This window comes from Sycon ciliatum, chromosome 4, assembly GCF_964019385.1.
Source record: "Sycon ciliatum chromosome 4, ocSycCili1.1, whole genome shotgun sequence".
In the NCBI taxonomy this organism is placed as follows: domain Eukaryota; kingdom Metazoa; phylum Porifera; class Calcarea; order Leucosolenida; family Sycettidae; genus Sycon; species Sycon ciliatum.
The window spans coordinates 35362217-35379908 of record NC_088646.1 but is presented as its reverse complement, the minus strand read 5'-3'; the positions used below and the strand labels follow the sequence as shown (position 1 = coordinate 35379908).

The following is a 17692-nucleotide window of genomic DNA, read 5'->3' as shown; positions in this document are numbered from 1 at the left end:
CATACGCAACGTATGCTCAAGTTAGTTGCGTTTTACATGTACGTAGTGTGTAAGGGCAGGCTTAGGCCTGTGGGGATTGCCCTATCAAAAATTTGATAATAATAATAATAAACTGCTCCGATGACTGAGCCGAACAGCGCGTCAAGTGTCCTGGCCATTTGGCCTCCAAAAGACATTCAACACTCAGTAAGGCCAAAACGGCAAAAGGCAATTGACAATGACAAGCTTGTCTCCGTACAGCCAGTGCTACCACTACACGGAGGACATCGACAAGTGACAGTGACCATGCCCATGGTGACTATGGTCCGGATTAGTGGCAGCAAGAGTTCAAGTATCTAATATTGACTGAGTATGAGGTCAATATAGGAAATAAAAGCCGAGTAAAAGACTATTATATAGGGCTATGGACTCTTGCCAGTCTTGGTAGATCTGCCAGGCATACGAACACCAGGCAAGAGTACAAGTGCAACTAACAACAACACTCAACACTAACAAGTAAGTTACATTGTAACAACAGCAGCAACACTGCACTGGCAGTCTGGCACTCACATGATTTGTGATCATGGTGCTATGTTCATGATGTCTGACAATGATGAGTCAGATCTGCAGAGAGAGTTTTGTTCCAGGCCGGCCGGCCACTGGCCAGGGCCTAGGGACCAAGCACTGAAGCAGTGCACATGCATGGATGGTGACTGTGTGAGAAAGACAGAGCTAGAAAGTTTAGGGTTCACGGCTTGCCACTAAAAGCACCCGTCACGTGCGCCTCCATTTTGGATTATGGACGCGCGCTACAGGCCGCGACAGCGCCTATCGAAGTAAAAAAATATCGACTCGAAGTCTAGCCGGAGAGCGTACTTTTTGAATTTTTCCTTGGCTTCAGTGGCTTCACTTCACTCGGGCTTTGCATTTTTCTGACTGACCTGGACTTGATGATGGCGGCGGTGGCGGTCTTGGCGAAAGATCCAGTTCCATCTGAGACACTCTGTCGTCTTTTCTTATCTGCTGAGGTTCTGGCAAAGCGCAGCTGCATCGAACCTGACTAGATGTAGCTGCACGCATCCTTTGTTTGCCCTGCAAATCTCGATCTGTTGCTGTTTGGCCGCTGATGCCATGGAAGAAAATATTCTTCCTGTAAAGAGGCCGAAACTGAGCTAGGGCACGTCAAGATATGTAGGGTATACAAAGAAAAAGAAATGTCATGGTCGTTTCAGCAGCTCACGACAGCCAACACGCTCCATCGTCGGGATTGGAAGTATCCAGCACGGCTGTTCCGAGCGCTGCTGCTCTTGTTATTCTTCTTCTTCAGAAATTCTCCACACCTTGTCGGCCAAAGTACGCGCGCGCGTGCACGGAAAATAGATGCGCTGAGCCGTTTCTTGTTCGATTTTGACAAATAATGGCTTGTTGTTTTGCTCTCGACCTTGGCTATCCTTCTACCGTTCAGTATTTTACGGAAACGCAACGGCTCCCCCTGTTTTTTTAGCCGAACTTTGGCCAAAGTTCCTGGAAAACCCGGAACTCGTTTGAAAAAATACGAACGGTGGAAGTCTTGGAACGTCTTTCGTGCGTGTGGATTCAAAAATTCAGGCAGTTTGAGCCAACCGTAATGAATCCCGTAGAGTTGAAAGTGAGTGATATTGATGGGAAAATGCGATTTGAGCACTGACCGATTGTGTGGGACAGTATATGCACGCGCCTGTCACGTGCATGATGTAGCCGGCGACGCTAGCATGCCAATCCGTGAACCCTAAAGTTGTAGTAGTAGTAGTAGTAGTAGTACTACTAGTAGTCTTACCACCTCACCCTCGCCGTTGTGTGGGCATCGCCTACGTAGATAGATCTACGCAAACCTCAATCGCGGCTAGTGTAGACAGCTAGCTATAGCATGCGCATGCACCACTCGGGCGAGTCGACGTAGTCGAGTCGGCGGATATGATGTCGACCTGATGTCCGATGAGTGCTGCATGCTTGTCTTTGCACTTCTATTCACACCACTAGCACTCGCACTAGCACTTGCGCGCGCAGCTAGCTGGAGCTACGAAGTAGGAGCTGCGACTCGTGCGAGCTGCTGCGCTGGCCAGGGAAGGCCGTGCCCGCGAGATCGAAAACGCGCCAGAAGCGTATCGATGCACCGACGTGTCCCGTACACTACGGTACACTTCTACGGCACCGTACAAAGGCAGACGCTGCATTGATGAACAGCATTCGCCCAAAATCTCTTCGTCAGGAGCAGTTTCTAAATTTTGACCAAGAGCTTTCTTCTCTTCGTTTCCTTCAAGGCCGACTACCACAATGCAGATCTTTGTCAAGACCCTCACTGGCAAGACCATCACCCTCGAGGTTGAGCCCAGCGATACCATTGACAACGTCAAGACAAAGATCCAGGACAAGGAAGGAATTCCCCCGGATCAACAACGTCTTATTTTCGCTGGCAAGCAACTTGAAGATGGCCGTACCCTCAGTGACTACAACATCCAGAAGGAGTCCACACTTCATTTGGTGCTCCGTCTTCGTGGAGGTATGCAGATCTTTGTCAAGACCCTCACTGGCAAGACCATCACACTGGAGGTTGAGCCGAGCGATACCATTGACAACGTCAAAACAAAGATCCAGGACAAAGAGGGAATCCCTCCAGACCAACAGCGTCTCATCTTCGCTGGTAAGCAACTCGAGGATGGCCGTACCCTAAGTGACTATAATATCCAGAAGGAATCTACCTTGCATTTAGTGCTGCGCCTTCGTGGAGGTATGCAAATTTTTGTGAAAACTTTGACTGGCAAAACGATCACACTGGAGGTAGAACCGAGTGATACGATCGACAACGTCAAGACAAAGATCCAGGACAAAGAGGGAATCCCTCCCGATCAGCAACGTCTCATCTTCGCCGGAAAGCAATTGGAAGACGGCCGTACCCTGAGCGATTACAACATCCAGAAGGAGTCCACACTTCATTTGGTGCTCCGTCTTCGTGGAGGTATGCAGATCTTTGTCAAGACCCTCACTGGCAAGACCATCACCCTCGAGGTTGAGCCCAGTGATACCATTGACAACGTCAAGACAAAGATTCAGGACAAGGAAGGAATTCCCCCGGATCAACAACGTCTAATTTTCGCTGGCAAGCAACTTGAAGATGGCCGTACCCTCAGTGACTACAACATCCAGAAGGAGTCCACGCTTCATTTGGTGCTCCGTCTTCGTGGAGGTATGCAGATCTTTGTCAAGACCCTCACTGGCAAGACCATCACCCTCGAGGTTGAGCCAAGCGATACCATTGACAACGTCAAAACAAAGATTCAGGACAAGGAAGGAATTCCCCCGGATCAGCAGCGTCTCATCTTCGCCGGAAAGCAACTGGAAGATGGCCGTACCCTCAGCGATTACAACATCCAGAAAGAGTCCACACTTCATTTGGTGCTCCGTCTTCGTGGAGGTATGCAGATCTTTGTCAAGACCCTCACTGGCAAGACCATCACCCTCGAGGTTGAGCCGAGCGATACCATTGACAACGTCAAGACAAAGATCCAGGACAAGGAAGGAATTCCCCCGGATCAGCAGCGTCTCATCTTCGCTGGAAAGCAACTGGAAGATGGCCGTACCCTGAGCGACTACAACATCCAGAAAGAGTCCACTCTTCACTTGGTGTTGCGTCTTCGTGGAGGCTGTTAAGCGGTCATGCAACTCTGCACTCAAACACTGTGTACTTGATACCTGTTCTTTACAGATGTTTTCAACTCACAAAGCTACAATCCTACTCGATACATTGAATTTTTACTGCTGATTGGTAGATCTCCTTTCCCGGCATGTATTGTGTACAACCAGCTCCTTTCTACCCGATATTGCCTTCTCATCTTGTTGGTCGTGTCCTTATATTGCGCTGTCTTTCACTTACAATCCTCATCAGGTTGTAACATCTATGTCCCTGGTGTCTTGTGTTACATGAGGCCTGAGCAAGTGCAAGGCAGGGACGTTTTTGGTGGGACCAGACCGGAGTTCTACAAAAAATAAATGCCAAACCCTTTCAGACCTGAATCCTACTGTTTGAGTACGACTCCGTGACTCTCTGTCTCTCACTAGCCCTGAGGTACAGAAAATTACATGTCGCCAGCTTTTGCAGTAAACCGAAGCAACAAGTAGACAGTAATACTAGTACCAAGAGCAGAATATACCGGTACTCTTGGTACAATGTATTATATATAAATACTGTTACAGTGTACCAAGAAGAGAAAGTAGTTGCAGCTAGAGTACAATAATCACAAACTCCAAAGAAAAGTCTTTTGCCTGGTTGAAATGTCCGTCCAAAACTGAACAATTGAATGTTGAAAGGAAATTGTCAAAATAATAATTGAAATCCTGACGAATATTCTCTGATGTACATGTATATGTACCAGTATGTCAAGAGTACATAACCCCCAACTTACCCCCAACTTATGTATTCTTGTTGTAACATCACAATCCGTGACTGAGCATATATCCAGCAGGATTTATACTGTAAACTGCCTAATGTTTGCGACGTATTAATGTTTGCTAATTTTGTGAGAAGAGCGTAACGCAAATATCAACCATCGTGAAATCAAACTTCAACAGTGAGTACCGGGTGTATATGTGCGGCCACAGTGCTCCGCGAACATTTGCCATCGTAAGCTCGCTGGTTCTGAGATATCACCAAAATTTAGTGACGCAAACATTGGGCGGTGTACAGTACCCTTCGGAACTCTGACAGCACTGAATAGACTAATGATAATAATAATGGAAAGAGGCTTCACCTCGGTCTTTTACTCGGCTTTTATTTCATATTGACCTCGTACTCGGTCAATGATTATTAGATACCCATTAAATAACAAGAGTAAAATACATATCGCTCCTGGTTATCATGACAGGCATGCAGTTGTAGAACTGATCACTGCAAACAAGAGTGCAGAACTCTAGCCTAGGGTTCTAACTTCTCAGCGCTCTTGCCGCAAGCCGTGGCAACACCATACAATCAACACATCTTAGGGCGCACTGGTATTAAAACCCGGTTCTTCCATAAAACAAAGATGAAGTCATGCAATGTACAATAAATAAACAACAACAAGTCCTGATCGTATTACTGTATAGAACAAAGAAATGCAGCAAGGATGTTTCAGACAGGACATCACACAATCATCAAAACAAGAGCGGGTAAATTGGAACACCTATGTCGACGCAGCTAGGTAGATCTACACAGAGAGTATGGAAGCAACAGCAAGAGCAGCTAGGGACACAGAGAGTATGGAAGCAACAGCAAGAGCAGCTAGGGACACAGAGAGTACGGAAGCAACCGCAAGAGCAGCTAGGGACACAGAGAGTATGGAAGCAACAGCAAGAGCAGCTAGGGAAACAGAGAGTATGGAAGCAACAGCAAGAGCAGCTAGGGACACAGAGAGTATGGAAGCAACATAACAGCTAGAGTGGGTGAGTTTGAACACAAATGTGGCAGACGCAGAGAGTACATGACTGTTACTCAGGATGGTATTTGTAAAGATAACGTAGGAGCAGTAAGTTGAGCACGATCTAGTTACTCCCACGCACCGTTGCGCTATAGCAAGCGATCCATTCAGCTGTCACATTAGATTTTTTCATGAACATTAGAGAGAGAGATAAAAGATCATATTACAAGTATATCAATAGCTGAAATCATGATAGGAGACACACCAAACAGCACACAACACAAAACGTTAAAAAAGAAACCAAACATGTGTGCACGAGCACACGCACGCACACACGTACGCACACACACACACACACACACACACACACACACACACACACACACACACACACACACACACACACACACACACACACACGATACACCCCATGTATGTCTGTCGCAGGAGCAGCACGCAAATCTACAAATGCACCGGAGATACACAATCATGCATACACGTACACGTACACACACCCACACCCACACACACAGTGTGATAGTATGCTAGCAGTGACACAGGGAGCTACCCATGTGTACGCGCAGACAAATACTAACAGCAACCAGACCAGTAGCGAACAGGAAAGGCCAAAACGTACGCTGCATGGTAAGATTAGCTGTCCCGTGTACGGGTATCTGCAGCTGCTGCTACAGTCGTCTTCTTTTGCACGCATGACACCACCCCGTGCCAACAGCAGTCAGTTATTCATTCTGCTGCGGCTCCGGTAACTGCCTATACTGAAGATCAGTATTCAATATAGTCTCCAACCGCGGACAGCCTGGGCGAAAGACAGTAAGACAGAGAAGTGGAAATAAGCGCACAGCCGAACGTGATACGGAAATGACATCGCAGACAAAGCTGCACATCAATGATATAGAAGCAGATGAAAGAAAGTCAGACGAGTACCGATTCAAAGTGCATTACAGAAGGTAGCATAGTCTTGGTGCTGCCTCCTGTCAGGAGGCCAATGCCAAAGGCATTCAAACAATGCTTTAAAATGCAAAGCCCAACCCTCGCCACAGTCACCAGTAGTTCAATGGGACGTATGTATAGGATATTACCCAAGTACGAGGGTGTTACCTCCCGAATATCATCCCGACTGCGTAGCAGGAGGGATGATATTAGGGTACGGTAACACCCGAGTACGCGGGTCAATATCCTACTTATCCCACGTACATCTACGCATTTTGGGGATCGACGCAACTGCGTTCTGAATACAATTACCAAGGTACAGCTATACCAAAAACAAGATGCTGCCTTTCTTTTCAATCCAGTCAAGGTTTGAGAGCGATGGAGCTCGGGAGACAAGTTGCATTTTAGTAGTTGGACTAGAGAATTGACGAAGATTGCACTGTTATGATACATAGTCATTTGGTTCGAAGTAAGGGCCATACTGTCTTCAAGTCACGGAGAGATACCACGTCAATTTATGGAGGCTGGTGCTGACTTCCTTGTCATTGGATCGGCGTGGAACTTTCAATGGTTTGGGATCCTTGCTGAACACTGTCCGTGCAGGCAGTAACCACATTGTACATATCGTCGGACATTGGCACCAGTGAGTAAAGTGCATTTCGTTGTATCAAGACTCTTTATCACTCTCGGACACTATGCAATCAAAAGAACGTTGATCTTGTTATATTATAGGCATACTGGATTTGTAGCAGCATCTACGTTTTAGATTGTTCTTGTGGTAATCGTACTGGATACAATGTCATGATAATCACTGCAGGTCGCATCTTGCATCAATATCTTATCTACATCACACATGGATTGCTGAGCTCTTCTTCTTTCACACTGTTGAATATTCTGTACAAGGTTTTTCCTCTCACTTTCACGTCTTGTACTTTTCGAGTTGTTACGGTATCTCTCCTTGCAATTAGTAATTTTCACTCGGATGTTGATACTTTGTGTAGTTTTCGAGTTTACAAAGAGTGAATGAGAAGAGATGCACTTCGAAGTCTCCTTTGTGTCGTAGTGTTGAGTTGAATAGTGATTGGAGTTCGTTGTTTGTTTGTGTGGAATCTGGTTTCGGACATAGTCACGGAGGTAAGTTCTCTCCGTTCACTTTTACTGTACCGACGGTGCACTCTGCATTGGCATGCTCTCACCCTCTCACGGTTCTGTGTAGTGCATTTTGTCGCTGGGTTCTGATCGAAATGCTCCAGTGGCAAGATGCATTGCATCGAATCGAGAGGGGGTGGGGGCATGCCAATGCAGGGTGCACCGTAGTAGGTACGGTGAAAGTGAACCCAGTTAATAATGAATATCATCCCGCGCGGGATTGTATTGGCTATTATTTCCCGGTCAGCAAGGCTCCTGATTGGCTGAAACAGGCCTATAGTACCGTACCATGGGATAATCATCAATTTCCCTGCCATTCGGTTTTGCGGGGCAAGTCCACTAAAACCGTACACACTGTGATACTAACTCTGCATAAAAGATCATGAACTTTGTACGGTCAATGTCGGTCATACTCATAAATGTACTACAACGGTTCTACCTGCCAAGTATGGGGTAACTTGCCCCGCAAAAAGGTGACGGCCATCTTAGGGCATGATCGATTGGGCGAATCTCGAGCAAGTGCGCTCAGAGTGAGCATGATCGTTTGGTCGAATCCGATCGAATCCGGAGTAGGTGTACTTGGAGTGGAATCCGACCACACCGGCCCCCACACCGAGAGTGGCTGGAGTGGAAATGGACTTTGCCATTTTTGGACAGCTTTCACAGAATCTTTGTACGATATGCGTACATTTTGCGTACTACACCCTTGTATTGTTTGATTGGGACAGCGTTGCTCGGACCACACCGCCTGCTCGCACTCAATCCAGATTCGGCCATCGATGACACCCTTAGATGCATACTTCCCATTCGAATAAGGTCCAACGACAGCGTACCTTTAAAGTTGTATGATTGCGTCCCTATGTAGCAGATCGTGTGGCAGATGTTCAGAGTTTCCAGATCGGCCAGTTCCAATTTACGCAGTCCTGAACAGGCATGGTGACATCCAATACAACGACCCGATGCCGCCACAGAAAGCAGCAGCGCGCACACGCACGCACGCACACACACACACACACACACACACACAGTGACACATGCACACACACACACACAGTGACACATGCACACACACACACAAACAAACACAAACACACATTACACATAATATACAAGTACCACAAGAAGCTGGCAAAAACGTATGGCAAAGCTAACGTGCAAGGGCATATGAGCATGCCCAAACAGTCTGGAACGACAACCATTATGATATTATCTACTATCTACACTGCTTTGAAGTATTCATAGGGTTGGTTGGGCGAGTTAACTTTTAAAAACAGGAAAAGTGTTTTCACAAGCTGACACGCAGTATGAGATACCACTGGAGAGAGACTGCCCAAACACAAGTATCGGGCCGGGGCCGGAGAGTGACTAACTTAGAAGACAAGCTATCTTTGTTCAAACCGTACGGGAAAACATGATTTGGTGCCTGAGATAATCAGACTCGGGATACAGGTGATCTCCTTTTGTAATGGGGTTTACGACACATTCATTATCACACACAACCTTCCACTCCCACGTGTACTGACACATGCTGGGAGAAGTTTACAGAAGTTCTACAAATTCGCGTTGGCGGTTCGAATGTCCAAGAAAGAAGTTTCAACACAAACACATTTTCGATAGACTTAAAGTTTGTCCTGCAACAGTCTAACACAATCAGCTTTTGCCTGCCTGTAGCTGATAACACATGCCTGCCTGTAGCTGATAACACATGCCTGCCTGTAGCTGATAACACATGCCTGCCTGTAGCTGATAACACAGGTCTGCCTGTAGCTGATAACATAGGCCTGCCTGTAGCTGATAACACAGGGCTGGCTGCCGAGTAGTAAAGTGATGGCACAGGGCTGGCTGCCGAGTAGTAAAGTGATGGCACAGGGCTGGCGGCAGAGTAGTATACAGTAGGCGCTGAAACTGATTCGAACAAAGATTTCTCAAAGTCCCACGATCCTCAATGATCAAGGAACAGAAGTGGAACGGCTGGCATTGTCGTCACGCACAGCACGTGAGCTCTTCTGTCATTATGACGCTACGATCCAAAGTTCCGTTTAGTTCGTGTAGCATGCCACATCTGTATACAGCGGACAACTCCATTGTTCCGTAAATGTGGACAAATAGAGGAATAGCAAAGGGCCGGGGTAAAAGAACAGCGCAGCTCTCACATTCAGTATTTTACAATTTTTTCGCGCTTTTAGGTGTCTTCACACCTGCACCTTTTCGTCATTCCTTCCAATGTGTGTGGGCCACAAAGACAGGTGGTTGGTAATACTGCATGCAAGACGGGCGGTTGGTAATACTGCATGCATGCTGTATGGCATACCCAGAAATCCTACCAAGTTACTGTAGTCAAAGACACATACCAAATTTCAAAAACATGATCGCAGTCTCCCTACCTAAATTCGACACGAATGTGAAGGATAAATCTAGAACCACCAGCCTCTCAAGCTTGTTGACAGTGTGATCGGTTAAGCAATCGTCCGTGATCCTACGCAAGGACATCAACAGCAGACAGAAAATATTGGAAATCAGGCCCGCCGAAACCGGTCCAACTGGTCAGGTCATCGCCGGACCAACTTTTTGGCGACAAGCGCGGGTTTATTGCCGAGTAGGCCATGTGTACATGTACCTACCAATCATATACAGCGTTACGTATGAACAGGCTATGGTCATACACAACGTTACGTATGAACAGGCTATGGTCATACACAACGTTACGTATGAACAGGCTATGGTCATACACAACGTTACGTATGAACAGGCTATGGTCATACACAACGTTACGTATGAACAGGCTAACGTTATGGTATGGCTGGACAAATCAAAAGCTCTTTCCGGCTGTCCTGCAGAGCTGATTACGACTATAGTTGTGCAGTGCCCAGGGGTTGCTTGTGACGTTGTGAGCATGGCAGCCATAACAGTGTTACAGATACAAAAAAAACACATGAATACAGCTGGGCAAATACATGCATGCCATTGACTAGAATGCATGATAGTTGGTGAATATAACTTATATCATTAATTAATGTAGTAGGACTCGCATTGTTGGTCGTTAGTGCTAGCTGCTCTCAAAGTCTGAAAGTCAGCAGCTTCATTGTTTACTGCCATCCCCCTCCCCCTTTAGCCACCGCCCACCAATCCTGGACAGTACGGTGTTTCCACTGCCTTGTCTTCTTGAAAGAAACATGTGCATTCTTAGAGAGTAATGGCTGAAGGCCACCAAGTGGTACAGCACATAGTGTCTGTCTAAGCGGAGTAGTAGTAGTAGTAGCCTGTGCACACGGTTGCGCACAGGGTCAGGCACACATCCGTGCACACAGTTACGCACAGGGTCAGGCACACAGCTGTGCACACAGTTACGCACGCCATCACTGACACAATCAAGCACACTATCTCGCACATCATCATGTATGCACACGAGCATGCACACACCATCACTCACACAATCACTTACACCATCACTGACACAATCACTGACACAATCACTCACACTGTATCTCACACTATCTCGCACATTATCATGCACATGAGCATGCACACACCATCACGCACGCACACACACACCATCACGCACGCACACACACACCATCACACACATGCACTGTGACAGCCATCACTAGCAAGAGTACCTTACCCTGTGTGCGCTAAGTTCAGTATGGTCAAAAATGGCAACTCTGCACATGTGTGTGTGTAAGAGAGAGTGTAAGAGAGAGAGAGAGAGAGAGAGAGAGAGAGAGAGAGAGAGAGAGAGAGAGAGAGAGAGAGAGAGAGAGAGAGAGAGAGAGAGAGAGAGAGAGAGAGAGAGAGAGAGAGAGAGAGAGAGAGAGAGAAACACGTGCCAATAAGCAAATCATTATTTGAATACATATCCGCACCCCCACCCCACACGCATGCACACACCATGTATCATGCACACACACACACACATACACACACACATACGCACACACATACACACACACACACACACCTCAGACCTCAGACCTGCCCATCGCAGAAGCAATGATAGCGAACAGCTATGTTAGACATAGCAACCAGTGCTGGGATTACACCATTCAACAGCTTGCAAGGCTGATGAATTGACCACCACTAATTTACACACACACACACACACACACACACACACACACACACACACGCACGAAGCATGCACACACACACGCACGAAGCATGCACACACACACACCCACACAGACACACACACACAGACACACACACACACACACATATACACGCGCGCGCACACACACACATGCACACGCACACAAGAAAATACAGATCAATTAAGGAAGCATATACTGCATTATACCAGTTGTTACACTGATCAATCTCTACACCCAGTTCACCTTGTCCCAAGCCAACATGCCCTCCCCCCAAGCAAGTATCCCCAATGATATCAGTGTATCCCCCTCCCTCACCGCTGAACGACTCCAGACACGCGTCTGTGATGGATGTGTTCTTCAATGACAACTGGATCAAGTTAGACAGCTCTGCACAATGCACCACAGCACACCACAGCACACCACAATACACAAAACACCATAGTATACCACATGGCACAAGAGGCATACAGGAAACAATGCTACCAAAATGATCAGGCAGATGACCATATCGGTCAAACAAGGCGCAGGGACACTACTCCATGAGTACCGTAAAGTCCGCTGCAAACGCCCACCCCATTTTTGCAAGATCTGCTGGCCTATACGCCCTGACCCCATGCACTTTCACCTCTTCTGTACGAAAGTGCATCTCACACCGTAGCGCGAGGAGCGCTTTGCTACGGTAAACTATGTCCATTTTTCGGGTTTCAAAATGTTTCTGGGAACTAGTTACGAGCTAGCTCCTAGTGATTTTATGATGTTGGTTGTTTTATTTCGCAAATCCAAACGGGAGTTACTTCGGAACAACCAGGTAGCGAAGAACAGGCTATTGCAGGAACCAAATACACTTCTGACGGTGTTTCAAGCCATCATTTCCAAATCACGCAAACCGCAATGACAAGGGTTTTTCTCGAGCACTTCAGAGTTTTCAACAAGTTAAATAGCAGCGACTTTGTAGGTGTAGCTTCTGTGACATCCCCCCTGTTTGACTTGCAACTGCAATACTGCGACCTGTCAAGTCGCTGAATGACGCTACGTCAGAACAATCACCGTTCCATTCTGAAAACGCGATATCTTAGCACTCCAGAAATTTCATGATTTGAAAACCAGATGGATTCTACGGCATTATTTCATGGAGAACGAACTAATAACAAAGACGACTCATTCATCGTATGAAAGGAAATCTCGACCGAAGTCTTTTTCTTTGCAGCAAGATAATGACAATCGCTTTCGCAGAGCCTCTTGGTAAGACATAGCCAGTTTGTAGGCATTATAGTCGTTCTCGTACACATTCGACCTTCATGCCAGTTTTCTACAACTGTTATATTGACCTGAAAAAGACGAAAATAGTATGGACCCGCTGGGGTGGGCGTTTGCAGCGAAGTGGGCGTTTGCAGCGGATTTTACGGTATAAGGTCAAGTAGTCCTTCGAGTCTCAATACACTATAGAGGTTAAACAATTACATCATCATTCGAGGTGTTTGTATGGAGTGGAATAGTCAATTACATCATCAGTCGAGGTATTTACCGTAATGTCGCGTATAAAAGCAGGTGCTTACGGCCGTATAAGCCGGAGTTCAAACCATGCTTCTATTCAAGTTATGCTTCTATTCAAAACATGCTTCTACGTCAACATCATCAGTCTGCACTGTGCAGTGCATACTGCCATGCATGTACGTGCACATGTACTTTGCAGGGAGCGGCTTCGGTTCAAACCGTGCTTCTGTGTCACGGCGCGCTTAAAAATCGGCTTCTTTTCGAGTCATGCTTCTATACAGGTCATGCTTTTATACGGGACACTACCGTATATGGAGTGGGATAAGCAATTACATCATTACTTGAGGTGTTTCGAATGGTGTATCACATCTTCTTTGTATGTGCATGTTCATGCAGTAGGTGAAACATGAACATTCCGCGCACTGTGCCATGAAGAGCTTGCTGTTGGTTTCCATTTTCCAATCATCAGAGACTCACTACCATGGAGTAGGGGTCAGCATGCATGCATCATGAGCTATTAGTGAATGGACTACATGTAGAGCACATACCTTTGAGAGCAGATGCTCCCGTATCCGTAACTAGTTTGCTGTTGTCCAGGACCAATGACTGGATAGTATCGCTAGCAGCACAGCACGACAGCGAACACGACAAATGCCAACAAGACAAAGGAGTTAGTGCTGGTGAGGCATATGCTTTGAAAGAGAATTAATCCTCGGATCATCACCAGGGCCCAAAATGAGTCGGGCATCGGGCATTTGCCGCCCATTTCGATGCCGCCTGGCAAGAAACGATATCGAACGAACAAAGCACCAGAGCACAACGCACGCAACGTTGATCTAAAGCTGACCAGCTGCAGTTATCTATCACCGCAGCTCCGACTGATTACTACTCTCCAGTAATAATAAAAAGAATGCCTGCGTTGCACTTCTGTCACAGTATCCACTACAGGGCACTTACCTCGCCGAGCCATCGGCCATCGCACACAGCCCAGCGTCACAAACCGACTTGACTGTGCGCAGGTCAATTTCCTCCAACGACAATCCTACGCGAGGGGCAGATGCAAACAGGCAAGACACAGACGGGAACTGAGTCATTCAGAGCATGGAGAAGAGACCAAGTGCCGAAGAACAGCGCCTTCAGGATTCGCCACCCGCAAACACAAAGGATAGTATGAAAATACTTTTAAAACATGAACATCACGTAGCCCAGTACCTATGCAAAGAATAACCACATGACAGACCATGCACTGACCATGCACAGAATTATGAGCACACGGAACATGAAAGGCCAATGCATGAAACCAAGAGTACACAATCCCCCAGAGTGCGCAACTTCACCGATCAGATCTGCGACGACGAAATCCGTGTTGCACGTCATAGTGTGACATCATGAGTAGGGGAAGCGTGGATGTGGTGGACCGCGTCGACGGAATGACGCAAGTCTGACCCAAAAAATGACGTACGTCACGGATTACGACGTCCCACAACCCCATCCCAGTTGCGCATTCTGGGGGATTATGGACTCTTGATGACACTCTTCACAAAATCTCCAGGGGAATGCATTGCTTGTGCTGTACTCAGTAACTCATGCATGTTCTCGAGTGGGATGAAACTAAAGTTTGGTAGGCCAGATATTTGCTAAAACGTCACACTCCACTCAATACATGTACCATTACATGCATTGTATTTTTGCATTCAATCACCACAGTATGATGCAATCAATTATCATAGACATAGTATGATGTAGAATGAAGTTGAACACACCACTGCAGCTGTACTTATGGTTGATAAATATGGTGGTAAAGACACACCTGGCAATATGGCGGTAAACACAGGCGCGAACTGATGGTGGTGGCGGTGGTGAGAAGGAGAGCTCTGTGCCAGAACGTTGCAGCTTAGAGAGCGTGTGCGGGCAGGCGTGTGTTTACCGCCATATTGCCAGGTGTGTCTTTAATATCACCATATTTATCAACCATAGTATGATGTACTTCGAAGTAAACGGTAGTTCAATCCATTATTATGATGTAATCGGTAGAGTCTACTGTCTTGTAAGTTGTAGTCTACCTACACTGTAGATATCACACAGTGCACACAGTGCACACAATGCACACAGTGCACACAGTGCACACAGTGCACACAGTGCACACAGTGCACACAGTGCACACAGTGCACACAGTGCACACAGTGCACACAGTGCACACAGTGCACACAGTGCACACAATGCACACAGTGCACACAAATATGCTGTACCTGCTAGGTTGCGCAACAGCTCAACACCACTAGCAGTGGTGCACTCCGCGTCAGGCATTTCCAACTTCTGAAGAGACAAGCCTACAAAACAATGCGGACAACACAGGAGTCAGCATCCCGTTCAAAACAGCGACGCCCTGGCAAGAGCAGTCAAATAGATGATATGCCACAAGGCCTCCGGAACCGGTCCGGTTGGTCAGGTTATCACCGGACCAACATTTTAGCCACCAACATGTGTTCACTACTATGGAGGTCATGTGTACCCACCATATTATACACAGACTGTATGAAAGGCACTGAAACTACCGGACCAATCCAAAACTGCTTCCGGCGGCCCTGGCCGCAATATAACGTGCAACAAGACTGGCACACCAGTTGCATATAAATTACACTACAATGTGTACCGTAATTCCGCGCATATAAGCCCATGGGCTTATATGTCAAATAATGCAGTTTGGGGATAAAATATCCAGTAAAACATGTTCGTTTTTTAGCCCATGGGCCAATATTCGAATTTTGAAGGTTCACGAAAAAGTACAAGTCCGTGCTCATAGTGGGTCTACCATACTCTACTGGTAAACTGCACTGAACTGCTGTACCATGGTAGGAAGAGTCCATTTTGTGAAAAATTCTACTTGACACGTGAGTTGCATTTGTGTCTGTTTATTAGCCCATGGGCTTATAAACGGAGGTGGGCTTATATCCGGATATAGACCCGTGGGCTTATATGCGCGGAATTACGGTAGACCGCAGGGCCTGAGCTCTGCAGGAGAACAAGTCACAGGTAACCGTATAACTTTGAACTTTGTAAGCAACCACTCTGCAATGCCCTCCCAAGTCTAGTTGCACGTCATTTGGCATGTATTGTCACAAGCACAATCACTTCATTGAGCCAGCGGCAGCGGCAGCAGCAGAACAGTGTTGAGCACCAACATGTGTACAGCATGGTTGTCAACAGTACACTAGACTGTTTAACCCTGTGATGCTGCTAGGTCGATATCGACCTACGCTGGCGGTGCATACTAAAATTGATCGCAGAGCCAGTCTTGCACATCTCAGACGCCTGATTATATGTTTACAGAGACCTCTTACTACTAGTGGCTGGCCTATAGATAGCGGTAGAGAAGGCAGTGGGGTTGCATTTGAAAAATATCAAGATTGGATCGACATGATTGTGCACATGCGCAATCAGGCAGCAAAGGTGTAACTCACTGTACACGGCAAGACACAGATTGCCATAACTTACTCTTCAAGACATTGGCCAGGCATTGTGCTTCTACAGGTACGTGCAGCAAGCTCAGGTCACACAGATTGCTCAGTGAGCCTAGCAAAGCCAGGGTCGATGCATCAAGACGGCACGAGCTGAGATGCAGAGCGCGTAGCTGCGAGAGCAACTCAATTCCAGCTAGACTGTGCACCTGTACAGACGGCGTGCACACGCGTACACACACACACACACACACGAGCATGCACAGATACACACACACATACACGTATACACGCGCACATGCATTGCACTCAATATGCGGACAGTACTGACAGTCTGTTCAGTTCACTGCTGGCTCATCAGCACAGGACAGCACAAAGAAACATACCTAAGCTGATAATGAAAAAAATCTCAGTCAGAATTCAAACCAAGTCCGAGATTGTCCAGTACATTCCAACAACACATGCCTTGCCGGCTGCTGTCCAGTACAATACACGTATTCTAGGCATGGACATTTTTCACATACTAGTACACGCATCACTGCTCGAGTCTGACCTTTGTAGAGCTTAGGTAGAGAACTTGAATACCAGGATGACCTGCAGTCAGTGTGGTACAACAACAGCAGCAGCGGCGGCGGTAGCAGCAGCAAGAGCAGCGGCAGCAACAAAAGTGCGCCAAAAACACAGATGTCACAGTGAAATACAGCATCACAGGGAGACACAACGGGGTTGCGCGACGACTGTGCAGTTGCAGTGCAGCAGTGGCAGGCCCAGGTGACCTGGCCAACATCACAGTGTGCTAATAAAATATGGGTGGAAGAGGGTGGCGGAGTAGGAGAACAACTTCTAATGACAATGTACTCAATCCCACCACCAGTTTCAGGTTAATTTGGCCTGCACACTGTACACCCCTCTAAATAGACTCTCCATAATGATGTATCTTATCAAATATCATGAGGCATCAACGTCAAGTCAACAGAAAACAATGATCGGGATTAATGACATTTTAAAACCTTTCATAGATCATCGAATGCGACAATACCGAGTACGTCATTGCAATTTTAGTTAGAGTCTAGGGCCGCCGCCGCAGTGGCGGCAAGGAGAAGAAGCTCTGCAGTGTGATGGAGAACTCAGAATGGGAAAA

General features: G+C 46.9%; 2 protein-coding genes across 2 annotated transcripts in view; one reads left to right on the top strand and one right to left on the bottom strand.

The window, feature by feature from the left end:
• The first annotated feature begins 2191 nt into the window (after window positions 1-2191).
• LOC135815900 (uncharacterized) lies at window positions 2192-3914 on the top strand. Its single transcript, XM_065329245.1, has one exon. The coding sequence runs from the start codon at window positions 2293-2295 to the stop codon at window positions 3664-3666; it is 1374 nt and encodes a 457-aa protein (XP_065185317.1). The 5' UTR covers window positions 2192-2292; the 3' UTR covers window positions 3667-3914.
• Window positions 3915-4991: 1077 nt separating this feature from the next.
• The window catches only part of LOC135815899 (uncharacterized), a 32881-nt gene continuing 20180 nt past the window's right edge, over window positions 4992-17692 (bottom strand). The window contains exons 17-26 of the mRNA XM_065329244.1: window positions 17105-17145; window positions 16589-16760; window positions 15343-15423; window positions 14051-14135; window positions 13642-13712; window positions 11915-11986; window positions 11131-11170; window positions 9893-9984; window positions 8342-8431; window positions 4992-6225 (exon numbers count right to left, since the gene is read on the bottom strand). Coding sequence (XP_065185316.1) covers window positions 6149-6225; window positions 8342-8431; window positions 9893-9984; window positions 11131-11170; window positions 11915-11986; window positions 13642-13712; window positions 14051-14135; window positions 15343-15423; window positions 16589-16760; window positions 17105-17145 — 821 coding nt within the window. The 3' untranslated portion in view covers window positions 4992-6148. The remainder of the gene's footprint in view (window positions 6226-8341; window positions 8432-9892; window positions 9985-11130; window positions 11171-11914; window positions 11987-13641; window positions 13713-14050; window positions 14136-15342; window positions 15424-16588; window positions 16761-17104; window positions 17146-17692) is intronic.

Bases quoted from the DNA above. Each gene is read 5' to 3' on its own strand.
- LOC135815900 (XM_065329245.1), top strand. From the start codon at position 2,293: ATGCAGATCTTTGTCAAGACCCTCACTGGCAAGACCATCACCCTCGAG.